This window comes from Polyodon spathula, chromosome 11, assembly GCF_017654505.1.
Source record: "Polyodon spathula isolate WHYD16114869_AA chromosome 11, ASM1765450v1, whole genome shotgun sequence".
In the NCBI taxonomy this organism is placed as follows: domain Eukaryota; kingdom Metazoa; phylum Chordata; class Actinopteri; order Acipenseriformes; family Polyodontidae; genus Polyodon; species Polyodon spathula.
The window spans coordinates 15047414-15074427 of record NC_054544.1 but is presented as its reverse complement, the minus strand read 5'-3'; the positions used below and the strand labels follow the sequence as shown (position 1 = coordinate 15074427).

The window sequence follows — 27014 nt, the reverse complement described above, 5'->3', positions numbered from 1 at the left end:
TTGGAAAACTAGCAGTGCCTGTGCTGAAAATGGGCTACTCGTTTTAAAACAACTGTGCAGTTTCAAATTGGTAGCTGTCTTCGTATTTTGGACTAATGGTTTTGGGTAGGTTACCATCAACTCTTTTCCTAATTCTGGGTATGTTTTTTTTTTTTCTTCAGTTTTTATGCTCTGCACAGCATTGGTCAAAAAGAATGACACATTGTGATCTCTGAACACTGAAACAGATTCTGAATTACCACCTGGTGTCCATACAGTCTTTTGACAGTTGTATATATTATATTGTTAATTTCGAATGTAGATTACAGTTAAGTAATTTGATGCTATACTACAGGTAAAACGTTGTTTTTTTTGTGTGTTTGTTTTTTTTACGTTTAATAACAAGTATAAATTAAGGTTGTATACTTCCTTTGTAATTTATTTAATACAGAAAATATTTTTTTAAAGATGAATTGAAAATATATTTTAGAGAAATTATCAGAAATGTAAAAAAAAAAAAAAAAAAAAAAAAAAAAAAAAGATTTTCTATTTACTATAAGCACTTTTCTTTAAGGTTTCACGTTCAAAACTTGGGCCCTTTTGCACCGATCAAGCCTGTCTGTTTTCTTTTCGCTGTACATCATGAAAACGTTTACTGACTTATACAAATATTCTCTTATCATAGCCTTCCTTCTACACAATAGATCTTTCATATTCATTTTGGTTTAATCTGACGAAAGGTTGATTTTATGTAATTTTTTAACATACAGTAGAGTAGATCTAAGATTCTGTAGTCTGAGATTCAGGACCTTCCATAGTATAATGTATGTGGAATAGTTTTGTACAACCCCCCCCCTGAAAATATATGGACTATTTATAAAATGTTTACTGTATTAATCAGTGTGTACAGTATAATGGCCTGGTTGTGAATTGGAAACAGCTGATGAGCTCCCATGTCCTGTTTCATGTGATTTCGGCTACACTTTCAGTAACCATTCACAATATGCATATGTTCAGGGTTGGTTGTTCCCTCCTGAGCCCATCAGTCAAAGCTGATAAGAGATTTGAGCTTTGTCATGGTGTGGCAGTTTGGCCTCTTCCTCAGATAAATATACCACAATTACATTTCGCATGAGTGATCCCTTTTACAGCTGCCTGCGTTAAATGCATTACGAAAAGGTAAAAATAAATCGTTTTCTTTATGCTTTCTGTGGCTTCTAAAGTAACTGTCAGAATTTCATCGGTTACTGCAGCAATATCACCAAACAATGTGTGGAATTTATTACTTGCATCTTGTGATATAGCTGAATACGATGAAGTAGTGCGAAATACAGTAACGAGAGAATTATTCTGTGTGTTTTACTTGTTCACTGCATTTACTTGAATTGATTTACAATATTGTATCCTTCGGTTTTGGAAACAAGTCACCATGGTAGCTTAACAATGGATTGTGAAAACATACCAATTAATGCAGTTTAATTTGATCTGCCTTCGTTATGTTTGATTATTACTGCATTGCTTTATTCATTTACAACTGACCTTTTAAAATCTGTACAATTCACTGATGAAACTGTATTTAGTAATATGTAACCTACCATGGTACTGTATATAATAAAAAAAAAAAAAGAATGGCCTACCACTGCTTTCTACTGTATATGCTTGCAGTGCATATTAAATTTCTGTAAAGTTGATTGCAGTACCATGCATTTGGAGTTATGATAAAACTTCATGCATTTAATTCATGTTTTTTTTTTTTTAAATCTCTGAAACGGAAGAAGCACTATTTTGAAGCAAGTGGAGAACAGGTGAGAGAGAAGGAGATTTAGATTTAAAATAACAATGGCTGCTACGTGCTGGAGAACCAGCACAGTACTTGTTTGTGTCTGTTCATCCACTCGTTGTCTGTCTGTTTATTGTCTGTTCGTTTTGGCTACTGTGCCGTTTTATTTTACAAAGTGTTTTTATATTTGTTCAAACCTTTTATTTTGCCGCGTTTAATAAATCGCGCAGCAGCATTTCAGTTGCAGTGCTGTGTGTTCTTTTCTGGTCTGACGTCATCACTAAAACCAGCCTGTCACACAACATTTATATAAATTATTAAATATATAAAACATGATCAACACAGCAGCTCTTGAGCTTCTAATTTAAAAATTTTAGATAGCAAAATGTAAACAAACCAGGTTATACGCGTACACGCATATTGATATCTATGGAAGGCCATCAGGGTCAAAAACGCATTGTGCTGCTTTAGAGCGAGTCGGAATCTCATGTGACAGATAAATGGCAAGCATGTCATTCTAAAATACCTCACTTAAACAGTGCCCAACTTGCTGGGAATGTTTAGTGTTTTTTACTTAGATTTTATGCCTATTTTTTGTTGCGACTTTCTGTTATGTGGAATGTAAAATGAGAACCAAAATGGTGAGATTTTTCCCCTCTTAATTTTACGACACCATTTTCACGTTTGTTTTATTTGAAATGTTTAAAGTTAAATTTCAGTTTTCGTTTGCCTGTCCAGCTACACACAAAGGCACAAGTAAACCTCATGTTATTTCTTTATGAAAACGTGTCTAAGGCCACTGTTTGCTGCAAAGGCACAGCAATGGTAAGGAATGAAAAAAATAAAAAAAATTAAATGCAGTGTCAATGTTTTGTACTGTTTATTTCAGCAATAAACAAAACAACATTTAACTTGAACTGCTCGGGTAATGTAAGGCCTACTTTTACTCCTGGGTTGTTTTTCTAATTTAATGTGTTTCATATTGTAATGTCTTGCTATAAAATAAAGGCACACACAAAGGCCCCCTCCTGCCCCTACTGCCTGCATTGTGGGCAATATAATGACTTTTATTACTTTTTTGAAAATGAACGAATATCCAAATTAATATTTAAATTATAAGCGCATATGAAAACTTTGTGTTGTCCCAGTAGGACAGTATCGGACTCCTCCAGTGACTGTCATTTGGCGTGCCAAATCCACAAATTAAAAACTCACCTATTTTCAGTTTAAACATTTTCATTGTGTGTTTACACTTCCTGTAAAACTCAGACCTGATCTGGCTTAAGGTTGATTAGATTAGAAGATTTGTATTATCTGAGCCACCCGTTTACAGTTGTGCAGCGCTCTAAGCCATCTCTGAACCTGTATCCGTGTGCACAAGATAAAACCTTAACACAGACGTGCATTGTGATTTTCTGAGTTCACAAATTATTGAAATCCTTTTTAGTTAACATGGCCCTTATTTGATCACTAACAAACATATTGTATTACATAAGTGGTTTCTTTCTGATTAGCTACAACCGGAGGGCCTAGAAAAAGCACAGACCATGCAGGAGTACAAATTTCAATCCCACCCACATGTCTATCCATTAAAGTTGGTTTTATATTAATTTTACCTTCTCGGATAACAACATTAATCAAAAACAGTTTTTTTTTTTTTTTTTTTTTTTTTTTTTTTAACACAGGACAACAGTTTTAATTTAAGACATACGTATTTTAATACAGAAAATTCAATAGATAATGTGCATTCACCAGTAACCAAGACTTTGCTGCAAACTTGGAAGCATAATGTTTTGCTTGTAAAGCCCCATTTTTTATTTATGTATTTATTTTTTTATCAATTTGATTTAAAGGTATAGTCAGAAAATTGCAATTCATCCAAACCTATATAGTAACTGTATTTATTTGTTAAAAGTTAGACACAGTAGTATGTGGATATTGGTGTTCCTGCAGTGAAAATATGTGTGTGGATGTATTACACACACACACACCCACACATATATATATAGATGTGTATATATGTATGTGTGTGTTATTTGTTCTCCGTTTTCTTGTCATGTTATCTGACAAGCATAATTTTCATGCGAGTACTCTTATTAGCAGTTACCAAGATAAATGTCCAGGGTCCTGTGCATGAGTGAAACTGCCAAGAATAGATGATTTAAAAAAAAAAAAAATCTGACGACTGACTCTGATCACTCTGGCCTGTCGTGTCTGTGGCATGCGTCCTGTTCCCAAGGAGATGGCTGAGTGATGCTGACACTGGGGGAGTTGCTCACAATGGGCCTTGGGGACAGATGTGTTCACAGCAGAGCAAAAAACAGATCAAAACTGTCCCAATGCCAACCCTGGAATTAGGACGTCTGCATTTACACTACAAAAAAGAGCTAAGCCGCCTCAAAGCTGGCTTTAAATGGCGTGTGTAAATGGAGCGTAGGAGAGGTTTTTTGGACAGGTTGCTTACAGTGGCTCTCAAAAGTATTCAACCCCCTTGGACTTTTCCACATTTTTTTGTGTTACAACATGGAATCAAAATGGATTTAATTAGGAGTTTTTGCCACTGATCAACACAAAAAAAGTCTATAATCTCAAAGTGAAAAATAAAATCTACCAATTGTTCTAAATTAATTACAAATACAAAACAGAAAATAATTCATTGCATAAGTATTCAGCCCTTTAAGTCAATATTTGGTAGAGGCACCTTTGGCAGCAATTACAGCCATGAGTCTATTTGGATATCTCTACCAGCTTTGCACATCTGGACACTGCAATTTTTGCCTATTCTTCTTTGCAAAATTGCTCAAGCTCCGTCAAGTTGGATTGGGACCTTTGGTGAACAGCAATTTTTAACTCTTTCCACATATGCTCAATAGAATTGAGGTCCGGGCTTTGACTGGGCCACTCCAGGACATTGACCTTTTTTGTTTTTAAGCCACTCCAGTGTGGCTTTGGCTGTATGTTTGGGGTCATTGTCCTGCTGGAAGATGAATCTTCTCCCAAGTCCCAGGTCACTTGCAGACTTCAGCAGGTTTTCCTCCAGGATTTCTCTGTACTTTGCTGCATCCATTTTGTCCTCTGTATTCATGAGCTTTCCAGGCCCTGACGCACAGAAGCATCCCCATAGCATGATGGTGCCACCACCAGGCTTCACGGTAAGGATGGTGTTCTCAGGATGATGTGCGGTGGTAGGCTTGCGCCAAATATAACGCTGAGCGTTGAGACCAAAAATCTCTATTTTGGTCTCATTAGACCATAGAATCTTCTTCCACTTGGTTTCAGAGTCTCCCACATGCCTTATGGCAAACTCTAGCCGGGATTTGATGTGAGTTTTTTTCAACAATGGCTTTCTTTTTGCCACTCTCCCATAAAGGCCAGTTTTGTGAAGCACCGGGCTATTATTGCTGTATTATTACAGTGTTTGCCAGCTCAGCCGTGGAAGACTGTAACTCCTTTAGAGTTGCCATAGGCCTCTTGGTGGCCTCCCTGACTAATACCCTTCTCGCCCAGATTTTGAGGACGGTCTGTTCTAGACAGATTCACAGTTGTGCCATTTTCTCTCCATTTCTTAATAATGGACTTTACTGTGCTCTGGGTGATATTTAAATGCCTTGGAAATGTTCTTATATCCTACCCCTGATTGGTGCTTTTGAAGAACCTCATTCCGGATTTGCTTTGAATGTTCCACCTTAATTACACACAGATGGACTCCATTCAACTAATTATGTGACTTCTAAAGACAACTGGTTACACCAGAGCTTATTTAGGTGTGTCATAGCAAAGGGGGTGAATACTTAAGCAATCAATTATTTTCTGTTTTATATTTGTAATTCATTTAGAACAATTTGTAGATTTTCTTTTTCACTTTGAGATTATGGACTTTTTTTGTGTTGATCAATGGCAAAAACTCCTAATTAAATCCATTTTGATTCCATGTTGCAACACAATAAAATGTGGAAAAGTCCAAGGGGTGAATACTTTTGAGAGTCACTGTACATTAATCTTCAGATTTAATCCAGCACCTTAAGGTGTATGCAGCATTTGCTTTTAATTTTAATTAAGACTTCCTTACTGTATGTGCTGTCTTGACTGTGCTAGGTAATTGCCATACAGTAGGAGACCCACCAGTATTTAGAATGATTGATTTCCTTTAAAAGGGCATTTTAAAATGAAGATACTTAATGCTTATAACTTGCTTGTACCAATATTGATTCTATGCTATTCTTATACTTACAGGCAGGAAATGCTGTTTTGACTAGGTAGCATTTACTGTGTTTGTATGAATGTGAATGTGAATGTGTTTGTGGTTGTTATTCTATATAATATGGATAAGAAATGTGCTATTTCTTCACTCTGCCAACTTTAAAGATAAGAGTTAGTAGTTTGAGATAACACCCTTGTGTAAAGATTTATGAGCCTTTGCCATTTAGTTAGCTCTCGCATACTATACCGTAGGCTGCTGCAAAGTGCCACAGGCAAAAACTCTTTTGCTGTAGAAGTGGAACCTGCCAATACTGTTCGGGTTTGACGAAAGGGGGCCAGAAAAAGCAATTTTAAAAATAAAAGTTTGTGCAGCAGTGCTGGTATGGCAATAGTGTGCATGTGTTATCATTTTATTTACTTCAGTTAGTTTAAATGTTGTAGGAAAACTGTGATTGTTCTACAGTAATCAACATTAAAAAAACAGATATTGAACTGTCTTCCAGAATGTTAATGCTGCATTGTAGTAAATTGCCTTACAGCATGAAGAGGTAGAAGTGTGTAGTACAGCACCAAGAGAAATTGTATTGAGAGATTTAAATGTAAACCATATTACATACCACTTCCTGACACATGTATCTTTAAATAGAGCAGAGTTGCTACATTACCTTGCTGAGTATGTGGCTAAGATAAGTATCTATCATTGTAGTGGCAGACATTGTGTGCTGTCACAGAGTAGAAATAGGCTGTCTGTTACAATGTACTTGGCACTGGTGGGGAAAATGGTAGGTGGCAACTGGGGAAGACTATAGAAAGTATCATGTAATTGTCCAATACCTTTTTACAGTGGCCTTTTTGTAATGCATTTTTACATTTCCTTTTATATCCTTGTATCCTTATTTGCTTGACATGCTACCTCCTTACTGTTTCTTACCTTGGTGCTAATTGAATTTTAGCAGCAAATGTGTGTGTGTGGGGGGTGGGATCCACAAGGACAGATATTTATTTATTTATTTATTTATTTATTCAGTAATCTACTTGTATAGGTAGGTCAGAATGCATCCAGGAATACGATAACTTTCAGAATAATTACGCTGGTGGAAAAATAGCAAACCCTTTCAGGCACTGCCCAGTCTTACACTGGAAAAGAAGACCAGAACGGCTTACTATATGTAGCCATAAGTATATTTACTGTATGCTGTGTTTTACAGAAGAGAGGCACGAATCTCTGTAAGGATTGCAAATATACTGTAACAGGAGGGTATCAAATTTGTTTTGTAGGCAACTGACCAGATCATTCAGTTTCTCATTGACTATGCTGGTGTACTGTACATTAAGCACACAGAATTGCAACTGTAGTAAGAGCTTTTGAGTTTTCTTAATTTGTCATTTCTTTCTATAGTTTTATATGTGCTAGCCGTAACACAGTAGACCTGCTTCCTTCCCCTGCCCCTCTTGGTGTAGACTTTCTAGCACATTTTAACATTTAGACTGTCACTAGTCAAATAAACAAACAAATTACAACGGTAGGCCTTGCTGAATGGGATGTTATTTTACATTTTCTTAATGACTTTGGACACAAACAACATTTTTAATGGAATTCATGCAGTGAAATATTTTGCTGTAGAGGTCAAGACTTACATAAACCCCCCACAGAGCCACTTTGCTTGAAATGTAATACAGTCTGTTGATAATATTGTTATGCCTTCATATGGGTATACTGTAGGGATGTTGTTTCTCATTATTTTCTTTACTGAAGAAGGAAATGGACTTTTAACCCACACCATGATTGTAAGGTTCCATTTTCATTACTATGACTCACACTGAACAGCAGTCCCTATACCACTCGAAACCTAATGGCTTCTCAAGGGACCTCCATATTACTGGGAAGGTGTTTTCTGTTACTGTAGCTCAAGACAAGCCAGCCATTTTAGATGAGAATATAGACCTTGCAACATATTGCATTAGATCCTTGACTTTTTTAAACGTATAGTAGATCATGATGTTTTAAGGAGTTTTACTTAATATCACCTTATGTTATTGTGTTTCCTGTAAAATGCTACACCAATACCCTTTTTATTATCTTCAGTGATTTGTAGCCTTTCGAAACTGTGTTAAAATGTTAACCTACTGGTAAAAAGGTTAATGAACCAGATTTGTTCTCAGTCATTGATATATTTCAGAGCTGTATCATACAGACCTACAGTAAGTTCATCTTTGTACTACAGTATACGTTGTGTAGTGTTGTCATACTAGTATTTCTCTGTGTGCAGTACAGCTCAGCAAGGGCTTCAGTATTTTAAAGCAATTCTACATGATCAATAATACAAATTTATGGGAAAATAGCCTTTGGAAAAGGTGCTTGCACTGTTGACAAATCAAGACTTAGCCACACCTGCTCTGGAGTTCCATTACTGTGTGTGAAACCTTGCATTCATCCTTAGCACATCTCTCCATAAATGCTGACCATCTCTATTAGGTATGCAAGTGATCTTTTGTAAATAAACCTGCAATCTCTTCCTCTCACCAATATCTTGTTTTTCCATTTATACAAATTCTAGAGGCATTCATTACATGGGAAAAGGTTTCTTAGTATGATAAGATTTGGCCATACAGAACATGAAAGCAATACAAAAAAAATAAAAAATACTGAATTTTTTTTAACATGCTGTACCATTTAAAACATGACTGTTTTTTATTGAGCTTGTTGTAAGGGAGTTGTATACTACAATTATAGTGACATTGAATTTAGAATTGTTCACATAACTACACGTTAAAATCTTATTTAGTAACAAATGTATTTTGAAAAAACTAAATGGGGGGGGGGGGAATGAAATTGAGCCACACACCATAACCTTTTTCTTTCCCACCCTGTCTGTAGGAAACACCCAGCATTTTAATTTTTTTACTATTATAAAATCACACTACATGGTAATTAATCCTAGATTTTAAGTGTGCTTTATTTAGGCAAAACTTTATTTGAAAGTATAAGTCAATTGCTTTTTACACTGCTGTGATCATGTTTGTCATCTTTACTTTAAGGTTGAATTGAAAAAACTACACACATCTGGGTGTTGATGTGCTTGCTTCAGTCTCTTTTGTCCTTGCATTGTGACCCCCCCCCCCCCTTTTTTTTCTCTGTCTGTTCGTGAATTTCACCCCTGCGTCCCTTGTTGAGAAATTCCTGTTATCAGAAGGACGCTACTGCTGTTGTAGGCTTGCCACCTTAAACTCAGTTACCCTGCCTTTTCTCATATGTGAACGCTCCAAAAGAGAAAAGGCAGCCCAGGACTGGCCCAGATTTAGGCCGTCGTTTCAAGTTGGCCCAGGGCCTGCAATCCAAGACCAGGGCCTGCCTTTACATATGTCTGAACACAAAGCAGTCTAGGCCTGGCATTTTCATATCACATGACCAATGTGGTTGCATAGCTCAGTAGACACTCCCATACTGTCACGCACGTGAAAGGTAAATAGAAAGCTGAATGCTCTGCTAGCCAAGACGGCAGTGAATCAATATTGAATGGTAATTATTTCTACACCATACAACTTTAATTATAAAAATATTTTTAAAAACGTATATATATAATCAATGATTGTACTGCCCACATACATTTTTGCTCAATTTCTCTTCCCTTCACCCCCCCCGAAAACGTGATCATTTTAATACAATTGCAGTTAAGTAAGAGCTTGTGCACAGCAGTTGAGTGCTAGGAGTAATTACGCCTTGGTAGTGTCAGGAGAAAAAAAAAATTAAAAAAAAAACATTTGCAACAAGCCTAAGCAAGTTTAACATAATACAGGGGTGTTACTAAAATATTTATTCCAAACAGATTACAGTATTTTGGAATATAATCTATATAAACTAGACACCAGTTTATGAAAAACGTCTTTTATTTTTTATTTTTTATTCAGTGACAGCTGCAGCATCACACATTGCATCTTGTTAATACTTTACCACCTAACCATCACTATATGTATAACCCACAATGCGGAAATCCCTGTCTAAAACATAATAAGAATAATAAGAATAATAAATTGATTTACTTACCACAACATGCATACATCACTGCCATCTGCTCTGGATTCAAGCTGGCACACTTTTTATTTGTTTACATCGAATACACAAAGGAGCGTACTTACAAAGCATTTTCAAAACTGATTCGCTGATAGGATGGGATCAGCAAATTGGATGCAGTTAACACGAGCAGGAAAAGAAGAGCACGCCCACTGCTTGTCTTGCAGAAATAGTGTAAATAGCAATGCAGGGTGTTCAGTGCATTTTCGTTGATAAACTTAATGTTATTAACTATGCTTTGGAAGAGTGGTGAATTCACTGACACAGAGACAGAAGTGTAGTTGGAACACCATACAGGCGCCCGGTTTTATTCATTTTCTTTTGGTGCTTATTTTTGTTTAGCCCGCAGAGGGCGCTGTTGTCCGTGGCCTGCTTACCAATTATGGTAAACAGGACCACAGGAATACTGTGAGCAGTAAACAATACAGGTCCAGGTGCACTCACAGATGCTCAAAAGAATAATCAAAACCAAAGGTGAAAGAAAAAATGAAACTAAAACACAATAACCAAACTACAAATAAAGGTGCTGCACTTGGCAGCGTCACCACTGCCATTGCTGCCCGCATGGCTCGGGTCTCCGTCCTACTCTGCTGCTTCCTCAGCTACCTGGCACACTATCGGGGTCTGCCCAAGGATTCCCCGTTCTCTCTCTATCTCTTTTGCGTCTTCTCGCAGTAGTTTAATTTTTCTGTCTCCTTTTCTGTTCCGACCACACACGCTTCGGTCTGGTCTAAAGGGGCAGATCTGAGGAAACAATAGAGCATTCATTTATAGTCCAGCAACCCCCCAAAGCCTGCCTCCCAGCCACTCGGAGAGAGGGAAAGCCCACACACTCCCTCTCCCACCTCTGTCTCACTGCCGTGACTAGCAGGCGGATTTCCCGGGGCTGCTTTCGTCTTCTTGCAGTATCGTACATACATCAGATAACCAGTCCAGGTCTCCCCGGATACATATGCACATTACAAAAATGTAATTTATTAAGTCAATTATTTAGTATTTATGTTGATGTTTGTAATGAGGAATGCAGTCGATTTTTGATTTAATCGTAGCAGCCCTATTATGTATTGTGCATGTTGTTGCGCAAAGTGTCTGGTAATGTTTAGGGACTAGAGAATGATAATGACAATGATAAAGTATAAACAAAGACAGTATTCATGCAGGTAAAAAAATGCGTATAAATGAGAAGAAACACGTGTAATGTATTTAATATTGTGTCTTTCCTTGGGAGGGAGCAGTCATACTAGTATTAGGTGGTCAGTTGTGAGCTTGTCTTGTGAATGTCAGTTAGTGATAGTCATGTGCAGTATACGCCGCCCACCTAGAAACAAAGCCGTAATTTTGACTGACATTAATACATGTTTTTATTTTGAATATAACCTGCAATATTGTGTGTGTGTGTGTGTGTGTATATATATATATATATATATATATATATATATATATATATATATATATATATATATATATATATATATATATATATAATCCTGTTGTTAGCTCTACTGGACCTTTGTTTTGTACAAGGAATGCACCTGGGAAAATATCAGTAGGAGGGGTTTCATCTTGAAGCTAGCCACAGCGCTTCAGCAGAAACATTTAAATCAGAAAACTGCAAAGCTGCAGGCTGCAACAGCTCGGGCTGGATTCTGTGCTGTACCGAGTGACACACGCAAGAGCTAACACATGTTACTTTCATTTTAAATTAAAAACTACTTTCGTTTTTTACAGGAGTACATACCTGTTTACACACCTTTTATGTTTAATTGTTCATTTAAATGCAGCTGTGCAGATGTTTGTTATGAGTTGTATCAGATAGTTCTTTCATTTTAATATTGATGTTGTTTAAAATGTACCGTCATAATGACTACCAGCAGCAGTGTTAGGTATGGATATAACCGCATCGATACTAGTGTTAGCGTGGTAATGTTTGTGGTGCATATGTAGAGCAATATTGTCTGGCATTAAGGTTGAGTACTTGAACTCAAATTTTTAACGCTCGAATACTCGAGCACTAAATTACTCGAAATTCCCACCTCTACTCTGAAATCTAATTGTAGTAGAGATGTTGAACTTAAGTTAAAGGTGGAATTGAACGAACTATTAAGACAGCGAGTTGAGTTTAAATCACTAAACATAAGTATTATTTTGATGGCAGTTGACTGAGCCGTCTGCTTGCTCAATATCGAGTTTCATTAGGCTATTTGTATTAAGCCTGAAATCTGCTAAAAAAGGAGCTGTCCCGGAATTGATGGTTTACCAGTTGAATTTTATTTAACATTGCGGGATATGCTGGGCCCTTTCTGGCTATCCACCATAAATTCTGCGCTTGCAAAAGGCTGCTTCTGTCGAGATTGTAGTTACGCTTTAATTACAGTGCTCCCAAAACCTGCCAAGGACCTTCATGAATGTGCAAGCTATCGTACAGTTTCCTTAACGCGGATATAAAAACGTATGCTCGAGTAACTGCACTTTGTTTGGAGAAGGTTAATAGTCTAATTTAACCCTGATCAAATTGGTTTAATTAAGGGTCGATTTAACTTTTTTTTTAATACTTGTCGCTTACTGCACGTTACTGCTGTAGCTGGGAAAATGTGGGCTATTATTTCTTCATGCTGAAAAAGCTTTCAATTGTTTGGAATGGCAGTATTGATGGTGCTTTTTGAAGAGATTTGCTTTCAGTCCAAATTTTATTAGAATCAATCATATTATACACGATGACATGAGTATATATGTCTGATTTGCAACGCTATCTTTTTTGAAGATTTTGGTGTAATATTGAGTTAAAATTAAGTTGTCAAAATCAATGTTAATTTTACTCAATGTTGAGGTAGGCAGAATTAATATCCCTCCCTTCACTCCGATCGCGCACTAAGTGACCTGTTTGGGTATTGAGATACGTCCCTCCATTTCTGCAATTGCCAAAAATAATTATATGAATGTACTAAAACAAAAACAAAAAAAAAAACGATAGATGTTACTACCAGCATCAGTTCCTGCCCGTATTGCCTAGATTAAAATGAATGTCCTCCCGCATATTCATTTTATTAGCTCAATGCTCCCACTAATCCTCCGGGGAACTATTGGTTAAAATGTGACTCTTTATTGAGAATGTTTGTCTGGAATGGTAAACGCCCTCGTACTAAATGGTCTCTATTATAACGTAACAAGCCACAAGGTGGTTGGGCTTGCCCAAACTTTAAATTATACCACTGGTCTTTTCAGTTACGGACACCTAGCTATTTGATGAACTCATCTGTGCATTCTTCATGGAAAGAAATAGAGCAGGAATTCACATCACCCATTAGAGTACAAGATTTATTGTTCTCCGGTCTCACTTACAGAACGTGCTCTCTGCTCTTTGGCCCCATAATTGTGTATACTTTGCAAACATTTCTTGTAGTGAACCCGGAGAGGCATACTAGTGTTAGATGATGTCGCAGCTAATGAGGCTATCCTAGAGTTCCGGGACCTTGTTTCTCATTTTAACATTCCAAGTACTACTCTGTTCTTTTATTTTAGACTAAGATCTACATTGAAAACATATGGGGTTTCTTGGGGTCCTAACTTAATTTGAACTTTCATGCATGCGCTGTGGTACTGTCTGGACATGCTGAGTTTTTGGGAACAGGCAGCTGACATCCTTGCCTCTCTTATTGGGAGACATGTCCTGCAGGACCCTGTCTTTTTTCTCTTGAATGATGACTCCAGGTTTCCTCTTTCTGAGAAAGAACACAAGCTGTGGTTGGCAGGCATGACGGCTACGAAGAGAATGATTGCACCGTATAACAAATTATTTATTTATTTTTGTTCCTGGGTAGTAAGTGTTATTTCCTAATTGCTTAGGCCTCAAAAGTGTAGAAAATGGCTATTATTCCCCACAAACTTTGCTTTTGTGACCAGGACAGTGATATTTTGAAATGGACCTATTTCCAATGAGAAAACGGGCGAATGTCTTTTCGTTCACATAAAGTCAGAAAAAAACAACATATGAATCCAAATTAACATGTATTTATACATGTTGGTGGAACAAAAGCTAATTATGAACTTCTTTTTGTAAATTGACAATTGCAGTAAATGATAGTGCTGACAGATCTGTTTATTTGCCTCAGCTCCCTGAAGACAGTTACATTCTGTCTCGCAAGTGTGTTATTTACCTTGATAAGCAGAATGATTCTGACCTTGTACATCTTATCCTTCTCCATCAACTTTTCGTCTGAGCAGTAATAACCACTCTGCTTTAAAAAAAAAAGCTCATCAACTGCTTCAGTAAAATATAACAACTGTGTTGATCAGTGCAAGGTACAGTTCATTTCAAAATCATTGTACTGCAGTTTAAATAAAACACACCATTTCTTTTATATGCTGTGTTTGACATTTGTTTTAAAACTCTATACAGTACATGAGTGTTGTCACCACTGTACAGTAATCATGCATTGTTATGTTTACAGTAGCTGTCAGTGTCGGCCATTAGGCTAGATTGAAATCTTCAGTAAATCTGTCAACTAGGGAAGAAATGCGTAATCTAGCCTTTTTTACTAAAAGTTTCTTTATGTATTGCAGTGCAGTGAATCTCTCTCTTTTTTAATAGAATTAAGGAACATTTCCTTCTGGATTATTGTGTGTAAAAGCAAATTTTCTGAGAGGACAAATGCAATTGTGACACCCTAAAACTAGCAACTTAACCGCAATTGTAGGAAGGAATTGTTCATTATCAGATTTTGTTGTTTTCTACGCTCGCATTAATTGTTCCATAATAACATAAGAAACTTGAAATTACATTTGCTTGCCCGGTGCCTAGTACTGGAGCTGGATCCTAACGATTCTACATCAACAACATGGCTACAGTAGATAACCCATACCCTCACCACTCTGAGTAAAGATGTGCTCTGCCCTTTTGTTCTAAGTCTATCTCTGCTTCATTCAAACTGTGTCCTCTGGTCCTGGTTTCAAAATACAGTACTAGGAACTGGGCGAGCTCTGTAATTTCTCTAGTGTTATGGGTGTTATGGAATAATGAATGCTAGTGTAGCATTAATTAGTACCTTATAACAATTGTCAGTTTTTGCATGGAGACTTGTTACAAGAAGGTATTGGAAATGCTATGTACTAGCCATGTGCAGTTTCACACAACAGGGGAAAATAATTTAGGGTCACTGGTTTTTATAATGTTTCAGCTTTCACAGAGAAGTGTACTGTAAACAAGGCTATTATCTGTTTTTTGTATTGATGAATTGAGATTTTCACACTTGGGGAAAGGATGGTATATGTCTTCAAGGTGTAGGCAGACGGTGTAATTCAGTTAAATGTGATACTTGTGATTCAGTAATCCATTGCGATTTGATTACATTTAGAGTAAGAGGGATTGGCTCCAAACTACAGTATTTCCACGAATCATATACAGTGCATGCTTGCCATTGTAATCAACAGGGATTGCACTGCAGTTCAGGTACTGTACAGTAACTGATACTGATAACATTAATTAATGGGAATTGTAGTATTAATGTTTACACTACAGTAAATCCTTAATTATTACCTGCAGTCATTGATCAGTAGAGACGAAGTAAATTGTTACAACAACAAACCTTGTACTGCTATGCACAGTACATTAAGTTAGTTTATGCTGTAAATACAAATGATAGTAAAATATAGCACTTCAGCATAACGAAACACTGAAATTGTAAAAGTTTCTGTTCGAATTCCTCAGGAAGCTATACTAATGACTCTTATTGAGTAGACTGTTTGGGCATTCGTGTCTTTTTTTTTTTTTTTTTTTTTTAATTCGTAGGAATATGGTATTTGTAATGTTGTACAATGTGATGATAGATAGCTTGAAGGCAATTATTTTGTTAATATTTCTTAGGTTGGCAATTTTTTAATTTTTTTAATATTTACCTTGTATGTGGTAACATTAAAATTCTGTCTGTGTGCTGTCTGAACAATACATTTCTTTCTTTTTTTTTTTTTAAGGTTTAATACAAACTGGAAATCATATCTTTGTTTTAGACTGCTAGTACTACTACTACTACTACTATAGACCTTGAAGCAACTATTAGAATATTGTCTCAACAATTGATCCTATAATGCAGTAATTGTGCTGTAAGTCCTGGCTAGTATATTTGAGAAGTAAATGGTTATCTTGCAGTAAATATATATATGTGTGTGTGTGTGTGTGTGTATATATATATATATATATATATATATATATATATATATATATATATATATATATATATATATATATATATATATATATATATACACACATACATACATACATACATACATATATACATATATATATACATACATACACTTGCCATGTCTGTATCTGTGGCTGACATTTTTGGCATAATAGTACTGCTTGATAGAGGTGTATTTTGAGCAAATGTTAGACCCTGCATTCTAGAAGTGCAGTGCATTTATCACTTCATATTGCAAGCCGGATGTGACATTTTCAGAGAAGTATTATAGTGTAGACACTTATCTAATATCAGTGTAATTACAGAGTAGACTCTTGACTTCCCTCAGATTGTCAGAGGCCGGGTCATATCCTGTCATGGACTTCTTTCCAAGTAAGAGGGAAATCTTCCAATAAATGTCTTTGATACAATGCAAGTTTAGAGGTAATCATTTATAATTCAGGATAAATATTTACTGCTAACAAAACCTTACAGTTGTTTTCTTTTGACTACTGCAGTGAATGAGTAATTGCTTACCTGCAGTAGTTTTTTTTTTTTGTTGCCTTACCACAGTCTCATAAATGACAAACTGCTTTGCAACAATGTCCATTCCACTAAAGGTGAGCATTAAAAATGCATATGAGAGTGGGCAGTAACTGCTGAGGACAGGAGTATCAGCCCTACCACATATGGATATTGGATGTTTTTGTGTTAGAATCATTGTGATCCCAGCAACATGCAACCTTACAAGTCTCCAACACAAATATTTGAGTACATTGCTCATTAAAAGTTAATCATTTTACTTGACCCAATCTTGCTATTTTCTAATTTGTGGTTCATCAGCTAATGATTCATACATTTTGTGGTTCATTAATTTTAAATTATTGTGCGGTGCTACTATAATTATATCAGCTAACAAACAACAACAGTGATAAAGAGAACTTGAGGGCTTTTGTCATGTTATGCAATGTTAAGACAGTTGCACACTGGATCTGTTCCATTGCTGTTTAGTGTAAACATCAATGCGAACCACAATCATAAATGATCCAATTTTAATTCAGCACTTTTGTGACCCAGTCAAGACTGCATCATAATGTAAAGTACTACAAAAAAATGATTCTAAGGATGTTTATTAATAAAGTAAGCTATAATGTTCTGTGGGTATGAGTAGTTTATAAGCAATATAAAATACACAGGACTAAAAATGTTGAAGCAATGTCGAGAGACAAGAGAAATCTGCTTTGTGTTGAACACGACTGATCCAACTGTAATACTGTATTTGTGAATTTGTTTGTCTTCAACTCTTTCCACACTAGTCATTTAAAAAATACCCAATTTTTTAATTTAGGAATAATAATTTCCACTTTTACTATATGCAATGCATTATGGTACAGTACTAGAAATGTTTGGTAACTGCTTTTTAAAATTGTATTATTGTCTTTGTATTTTAGCCTTATGAGTTTGCTAAATTCTGTTTACATTTAAAAACTGAAAATATTGATGGGACATACCAGTAGAAGCTAAGTGGGGTTAATGCTATGCGTCGTTTTCCTGGACTTCTTAAATAAAGTTTTTAATATTAATGTATGTCTTATCACCAAAATCACATCCTTCTACATGCACACTGTATGCTGCTTACATAATTACATTTTATTAGCAGGTAAATGTGAGATGCATTAAGCAGGAATAAATGTGAGCTGACACTATTAACATCACAGTTATATAATTTGTATAGAAATCTCTGAATAGTGGTTAGAACTCAGAGTGTGACATTAATAATGTCACAGAGCAGTGTTAACAACTTACAACAACAGTGCTGTTAAACCAAAACAACAGTGGTGTTCGAATCTTTTGAACAGTGTTTAAGTACTGTAGACTTCTCCTTTCTCTTGAGTTAAAGTATACTGTACCACCTTTTAGGTGATTATTGGATTAATTTTATTAACATAGTTTTGAAACAAATCCTGTCCGTAACAACAGGAAATAACAACCCAAGTGGCTTCAGGATGTGTCGCCCTGCTGTTCTCAAATCCACTATTTATAAAAGATAATTGCCTGTTAGGCCAGTGGGTGAGCAGAGTACCAAATGGAGCACAGTTGACTAAATTATTTAGTGTCTAACACTTATTTACAGCCTTCTTGGGTAGGCTGGTTGTACTGGATTGTTGAAATCAAAATTCAATTTTTATTTATTTATTTATTTATTTATTTTTTTAAATCGGCAGCATTCCCTCTGAGCTTTTAAGATACTGAGAAACTTGCCATTTTGACTGAAAATGTAAATTATCAGTGAGAAACCTTTGGTTATGTATTACCCCTTTTTAATATATTTTTGTTGCATTTTGCCATTTTGAAACAGTATTCTCAACAATTTTACGATTTACTTTAAATTTAAACAAGACTTTTATTGTGGCTCTGCCTCTGATTTTGAATCATCCTCTGCTTCTATGCAGCCCTGTCGGTTGTTATCGTAGACTGCCTTCTTAACTGGTGGCCTGCATAGAATTGCTTTATACTACTGCATAAAACACTGGCATCTGCACTGCCTTCAACTGTAACCATCTTTAAGGGTACTGATTGTTCTATTCTTGGGAATACCAAATTCTGTTTTTCAGAAATGGCCAATTCCATTTGTTCCCAACATATTAATAGTTAAATATGGCATTTGAACATGAATATAATGTTGCTAGTTAAAATACGTAAATTTAATAAATATTACCACAATTCTTTTTTTTTTTTAATCACTCTTCTTGCAGTAATAGTAAGCAAAGCTTCTGAAGAAAATTCAAACCTGTTATAAGAATTATATTACAATAGTCCAGAAAACCAAATGTCCAGCACAGTTGTGACAGTCATATTTACAGTCTTCCACTAACACAGTAGTTCAATCTACAAATAAAGGTGTTTTGAAAAGACCTGTTAAGCTTATTGCTAGCATTTACAATAACAATAATAAATATGAAACAGTTTAGTAACAGTCCAGCAATGTCATGTGAGAGTAATCCTGTGTACAGTACTCCACAAATTAAGTTTAGCATTTTACTGGCATTATAATAACCAGGGTAAAATATGAAACACTGATAAAGGCATGTTGACTGACTCGTTGCTCTAAAACAGGTTCACTGCTATGCATTACCCGATTGTAATTATAATAGCGCCCCTTTTAATGTAAACACATAATTAATCCTCTCAATTGTTTCTTTCCTAATTCTGCAGTGTTATTTGCAAGATATAAAAAGAGGTGCGTCTCCAGACAAAATGTCTTAATGAAACCAACGGTGTGTAGTGTAGAGACTAAGTCCTTTACACAGCAAAGTGATCAATTTCCTTTAAGGAGTGTATAGCTTGAAAAATAGCTTTGAGCAGCTGGCTTGGAATGAAATAAACTAAACAATAATGAAACACGCAATTAATTTAGCTTACTTCAGGAAAGCTCTGCCTTGAGCGCTGTACCTTAGGTCTTAGTTTTTCAGCATAGAATGCAGTGCTTTGCTGTTGTTGCCATTTTATTTGCTTTATTTATGACTGGCATTATGATATTTAATGGTATTGACTCGTACATGATCACACGAATTGCAGCAAAACATTAAGAATACCATCCTCATATAAATAATCAGATTTATTTTAGCTCTGTCTTACTGAAACGTTGCTTTTTCTTTCTTCGTTGGTGCAGCCCCCATGTTGAGTTTCAGAAGAGACATGGAGTGAAGTCACATGATAAATAAACTCGCAAAAAAATAAAAAAAATAAAAAATGGACATGGAACTCTCTATAGAGACACTAGCCAGACGCCTGCTTCGCCCACCCTTGATTCGCTGGTGCCCGAGCGAACTCTGCACTAATGTGACGTGCATTTTATAGAAGGCATCAGATAATCAGCTGCAAGACAGAAACAAATATGCTTATGTTAATGTTTTGTAGGAATGCTTTGTTACATCAAGAGGCTGGAGTCTCGGTTTGAGGTTGATATTTATTATAATAACTTGCGAAAGTTAGTAAACTGAGTAAGAAGGTTGTTGCCAGTTACTACGAAAAATACACGCTTTTTAGCCTTAAAGGGAAAGCTGGTCATCAGTGTAATAAATGCGATGTAAGGACTTGGCATCAGTCATGCTTTCTGACATACCTTACCTGCACTTCAGTAACAGTGTAGGGAACTGTTAGTGTGTTGATGTATTTAGAGAGATACAGTTATTATCAAGAAGTTGAAACAGGAATGACATGAATGCTGCTTTGGTGAGCCTCTTTTAGAGAAAGCTTGAGCCTAACAAATCCAATGAAAAGTGTGATGAGAATTATTGGGGTGTGATGTACAGTACCTGATCGTTGTTACTAAAAAGAGTACTACATATTGGCAACATATTCAATAATTTCCCCCCTTCAAAAGCTGGCAAGTCATCTGTGAGTATACACTAAGTTGAGAGGCTCACAGTTTTATTAATTTCTTACTGTTTTTGTAATGTAGTTGGACAACTGGCTTTTGTGATCTACAATTTTGTAGATCATGTATGTACTGTATGACTTCAAGAAGGAAATACGTGAATACATTTTTCAAAACATTTGAAACCCTATCTGTAAGGTAGTTCATATAAAAGTATACATTCTGTATGCTGAGTCCATGCATCTGTTTGAAACCAGTCCCATTTCTTTTATCTCTTTACTGCATAAGTAGAAATACTGTTCAAGTCCACTGAATGTTTTATTAATGGTGATGATGAAGTATTCTTTCGTTTTTTTTGTTTTAGTGCTGGTCCAAAAGGAGACAATGTATACGAATGGCGGTCTACCATCCTGGGGCCCCCAGGTTCAGTGTATGAAGGAGGAGTTTTCTTTCTGGATATTACTTTTTCCACTGACTACCCCTTTAAACCACCAAAGGTAAGTACAGAACTGTCTCCCTACTGTACTGTATTTTAATAAGCCACATATTTGTGTAGTGTGCAGCTTTGATCTTGGGTTCCTGTTTTCACACTGTCAGTAGCTTTGTTTACACACAATCTTTTATGATGTAATTTTGTTTGCAAGCCATTGTTAATATATGATTTAATAATTGATGCAAGATGAAATGCGACACCATAATAATAGATTGTAGATCATATTTCCATTCTTTATTTATTATTTAAAAAGAACAAAGTTAGAAACAAAGCAACGGTTCAGCCAGGCGGCTGTAGTGAACAGACAAAGCCAACACCATTAAATACATTAACACATAACCCTCAATTAGTTAATTAGGAATTAAATAATTAAAAATTTAAAGATAGTAGTCATCATGATGTTTGCAAAACAATACTATTAAGATACAATACAGATATATCATACATTTCAACATTACCTTATTCAAACTGTAATTTTGAATTATATTTTCCAAACATTTTAAAATATGATTTAACTAGATTAGAAGTGTTCTTTTGTAACGGGTGTGTTTTGCTATGAATAACTAATTGAAAACACAGATGATAATTCTTTTGTTACCAGTAAATATGTATGACAGTTTCAGGAGTCCCCCACACCATTCCAATTTAATTAGAAGCAGATTTTGACATGCAGTTTTAGGGAATACTTTATCCCTGAGCTTTGTAGTTGTTGAGTGAATGTATCAGTATTCATTTAAAGTTACACTTTTAAACAAACCAGATTAGGAGGTGTCCTATCAAATTAAATTGTAATAGCAAAATCCTAATACTTTAAGTGAGTTTGTATTCATTCAGGAATGTAATACGCTATAAAGTGCAATGTTAAGGAGACATTAGGGTTTTGTTTATTTGTTGTACTGTAATAACTAGTATACATACACTTATAGTGTTTTATGTTTAGCCTACATATGTTATGGATTATTAAAAATAATAATAAACTAACAGTGTATACATTTACAACAGAAAAGCAAAACAAACAAAAAAATGTAAAGGAAGTAAATGTATTCTTGGCATGTTTTAAGAAATGGATACTTTGTATGTTCCTGCTTGTAATAATGTAATAAAAACTGGGGAAAAAATTCAGATTTTTATTTCGTAGTTGGTCCCTGATATGAAAGTATTTCAGCAGAAATTACATACTAAACATGTAGTACCGCTTTCTAAATTCTGCTTAAACATATTTTGTTTCTAAATTGCAGCCTTCTCTGTATTAAGAAAACTCCTCTTTTAGTCATGCATTTAATGTTGAGTCTGCCTCTGTTCACAGTGATTTGTATTTAAAAAAGCATTAATCTTAATAATCACACCATTGTGTATAACTGATACAGGCTGCTGTATATTGGCTGCAGCTTTGTAAACCATGAGAGTTCAGTTGTCTTGTTTGCAGCTATATATACCAGTAAGCAGTAAGAATGAGACAGAAATGAAGACAACACCCCCTTTTGTCCTCCAAAGCTGTAAAAGCATGACCCTTTGACTAAACTTACAGCTTTAAGAACTTGATTTCCCTGGTCACAATGCAACATCTCGTTTGCTGTTAAAAACAGGGTCTAAGCAAGATTAAATCTGGGTGGGAAGGAGGCACTTGGAGGTTCTGTCCAACAGTGTAAACTGTGAACTTAGTCAATTATATATTGGTTTCTTCCCAGTATAAAGGCTGTCATAGGATTCCACAAAGTTCCGTTGTACACACAATGGTCTGTTTTTCTTCAGGTCACTTTCCGCACTCGGATTTATCACTGCAATATCAACAGTCAGGGAGTTATCTGCCTGGATATTCTGAAAGACAACTGGAGCCCTGCTCTGACTATCTCAAAGGTTCTCTTGTCTATCTGTTCCCTCCTGACGGATTGCAATCCTGGTGAGCAAATCATATTCTACTGTGTAAAGCATAACTGTGTGAATTGTTTATGTGGCAGCACTTTTGTTTATTGCTGCATCAAGCTGGGGCTTACCAGTATTTTCATTAACATAAAACAGGTACCATGTGTCAAGTATATAAATCCTCGTAGTTGTTTTAAAACGTACAGAATTTATATTGCAGTTGAAACAAAAGAGTTGTGCATGAACAAATCATTTGTCATATACACTGTACAGTAAGCATAGGAATTAAATTACAATTCTGCTGTCCTTAACAGAAATTTTTTAAAGTATCAAATAACTATCATTATCATTAAATAATTGCACACGGTTGCCATAGTTCATTATAAAAGCCTTTACAAGGATAATTTAAATGTAATCCTAGGGTAAGTATATACTTACTAAGACATTTTCTCTTTGACATCTAAATTACTGTAATTACGAATTGCAGTACAGTGAAGCGTTTCTCCTTGTATGATTTGGCTCCCCCTACTGGTAACAAAAATAGTTAAATAATCTGTTAGCTAGCTTGTTTTGTCCCAGTGGATATCCTGTATGACAAGTTCATTGCTTTTTAATGAGACTATAAGTATTTTGTGTTTGTTTAACCGACTGACTGAAGATCATGTTTGTTTATTTTCCTGTGGCTTCCTCAAGGTTTGCACATATTTACGTTGGATATATTTTAATGTCAGACCAGAATGAAATGCTGTGTCTCTTTACAATATAAAGTAGGGATAATTTCTTCAGGAATAAACCAGTATAATGTCAGTATCATTTTCAGAATGCTTTGCTTCACTCTGAAAATGTAGGCCAATACTGTTGTGTAAAATTGAATTGAATTGCAAAAATAATTACTATAAAATGAAAGGATATCCATTGACCACCTCCTGTGAGGATCGTCCTGAATATGATAAACAGTGAAAGCTTGTATTTGTATGTATTATGGGATCAATCAGCTGTTTGTAACCGGGAGGCCATTTATGGGCTAAATGGCCTCCTCTCACTTTTCTTTTGTTATTAGAGAGCAGTGTGGAGTGGGTTGCATGTTGTTGGAGGTCTAAAGTGTGATTTAATATGTAGATCTGCACATAAACAAAAAAAATAAAAAACTGGATAAATGTTTACAGGTACACTGCATCTGATCATGCAGTTGTCATGACATGTAATGTTATGAGAATCTAGAGAACAAAATGATCTATTTTTTTTACTAGGTGAAGCACAGTAAAAGCTTTTTGTTAAAAGAAAAAACTATTATCTTTTTTTTTTTTTTTTAAACAGCGGATCCTCTGGTTGGAAGTATAGCCACTCAGTATTTGACCAACAGAGCAGAGCATGACAGGATAGCCAGGCAGTGGACCAAGAGGTATGCAACATAAGTAACAAGACCTCTTGTGCAGTGTGAAGAATCGGGAGGCAACTTTACAACATGCAACAAATCTTTATAGCCTTTACAATACGGACTTCTGTGTATATGTTATACTGGTTCTACTCTCTGCTTTTATCCTATGAAGACTGGGAGGAGATCCTGAAAAGGTAAATGCTGTCGGAGTAGAATTTTGTAGCTGTAGATTTTAGTTATGTTTAAATGCCTACTTGCAAGTCTTGCTTCTTTGGGATATCAAAATGTATTTTGTGATGTAATAAGGAAACTATTCCTAAAGTCAACCAAATATTATGGTGCATTTTAGCCTAATCCAATATCTGTTTGAAGTTAAATAAAAAAAATCAAAAATAGCTGTAGATTATTAGGAATTATGTCATTTATATTAAACCCAATCATTTCCAGTTATGTGGTACATGCTGTTGTGAACCCTGTTTTACCTTTGTCAATTTGTAAGAGATTTCATTTAACCTTTTGTAGCTCTAAAAATTGAGCAACCACTGTAACATCCCCAAACACAATAAACTTGTTCCGCAGGGTCATGTGTTGTTACTATACTCAAGATATACAGTAGCTGTTGACATTTAAACATTAATTGCACATAATGATCATTTGAAACTCTCTTTTTTTTGATAATACAGCAACTATTAGGGTTGAATTGTGTATCTTATTAAAGTGATGTGTGATATTTAACTGTTACAGGAAATTAATAAGTTAAAGTAGCTTTTTAACGGAAACATGTATGGCTTGTGTTTGTAAACTGACACTTTAATTTCCTGTACTTCTTTGACCCCCGTGCCATTACTTGCACCCCTTAGGCCAAAATAGGAAAAGTGTTTTAACAATGTCTTTATTTTCTGGCAAGTTATAACCTAGTTCATTCTCCCATACTCAGGATTTTATTTATGTAAAAGGCTATAATAAATATACATTTTTATTCCCTTGAATCGTTTATAACTGGAGTCTCTTCACTTAGTTAAGCAATAACAACTAACCAGCTATTTTCTGTGTAATTCTTGGAATTAACTTGATAGTGACCTCTATTTAAAGTCTAAAGGTACAAGAATACAGAGCAGCTCTTTTTTATATCTGTGGTCTGCTGTAAGGCTGTCGTCTTCAGGGTAAATATTTATCTCTGTGTCGTTCACCTGTCTCGCAGGGTTTGTAAAGCAGGATGGCATCTGTTAAAGTAACTGCAGCTAACAAAACAATTTCCTGTTTAACCCTTGCATTAATTAATAGTCTCAAATGTGCAGTTTTGAAAGAGACATGTGTTATAGCAAATATATATTTATATTTTAAAACATGATATATTGCATTACTTTAGATTAAAGGAAGCTCTCTGTTTCTATACCTTATTCTTGGATGATCAGTTTGCACTTGGACTTCCTGGGTCATTTCACCTCAGCTGTGTCTTCTGGGTTAAAGCATGTTACTGGCTGAAAGCATGTCGGTTAAAAGGGGAAGCAGGAAAAAAGTCATTGAAAGGGTGGAGACAATTTCACCTTACAGGTTCAACACTAACTGAAAGCTTGGCTTGCAAACAGATTTCTTTAACCTAGTTTATTACCGTATAGCATGTTTCAAAATAAAAATTAAGTATAACACGTCTTACAGATTGATTTAAACTTCCGTTTAGTTTACTGCAGGTAGTTTACAAAAAAATGTAAACTTGGCAGCCTTGCACATGACTAGCAGATTGTTGAAATGCTTGTTGAGCCTCTGTAATAAAATATCATATTTGCAAGGCCAGGCTGAGATTATAACACCCCTCTAATGAAACAGTCAGTTTCTGGAACTTGATCACTCAGGGCAGAAAGGTTACTTCCCACTGCGTTAAGGAGAAAGGTCTCTGAAGCATAAGGGGAGAACAGGGTCACAAAGAAATCTTTCTCTTCAAGCTGCAGTTTTCTGTTGATCTCTGCAGTGTCTCGTACTATTGGCTAAGGACAATGTATTAACTATAAATACTACTGTTTTCTTTCCAGAAAATGTTATGGATCTCTTAAAAGAGAGAGCACTAAAATACATGTTATGTTGAGTGTCTGAATTCCATGTTTATGTTGAACCTGGCAGAAGTATAATGCAGAAAACTGCTTTATAGTTTCCTCTTATGGTATGTTATTGCAATTAAGTTCTGTCATTGCATCAAAACAGGGAAAATGCACCGTACTGTAAAATCCACTGCACCTGGCCAGTCCTCAGGATGCTTAACAAACATCATCTATGTCTGTTTTTGATTATTGTTATTGTAATGTGCTGTGTTAAGGAGGCAGTATTAAATCACAATGACAGACACTAGAGGGTTGAGCATTAGAAGAGTTTGACAGGTATTAAATATTAAGTGTAGTCATTGTTAATATAGGTGTTATAATAAAGATGTATAGTGTTTTCCTTGATTTAATATGTGCTTTTTAAATCCAAGTAAGAACTTTGTGTACACAAAGAGCTGCTTGAAATTTTATTTTTTTTGCCAGTTCTGTTAAATACAGTAATTTGCTACAGGTAAGAAATGTAGTTTCTTTAATTTTATTATTGCGGACCAATGCTAGACATATTTCTGCTGGGAATAATGACACCCTTGGTGACTTGAGATAAAGGCTGGGTGGTCTCAGCTAGTCCCAAGTGGACTGTGACTAACATCACA

The 27014-nt window shown here is 35.5% G+C and overlaps 1 protein-coding gene across 1 annotated transcript in view; it reads left to right on the top strand.

The window, feature by feature from the left end:
- Positions 1-25314, top strand: part of LOC121323605 (ubiquitin-conjugating enzyme E2 E3-like) — a 31316-nt gene extending 6002 nt beyond the window's left edge. Inside the window, exons 4-6 of the mRNA XM_041264754.1 lie at positions 20956-21088; positions 22837-22984; positions 24265-25314. Coding sequence (XP_041120688.1) covers positions 20956-21088; positions 22837-22984; positions 24265-24362 — 379 coding nt within the window. The 3' untranslated portion in view covers positions 24363-25314. The remainder of the gene's footprint in view (positions 1-20955; positions 21089-22836; positions 22985-24264) is intronic.
- Positions 25315-27014: the final 1700 nt, after the last annotated feature.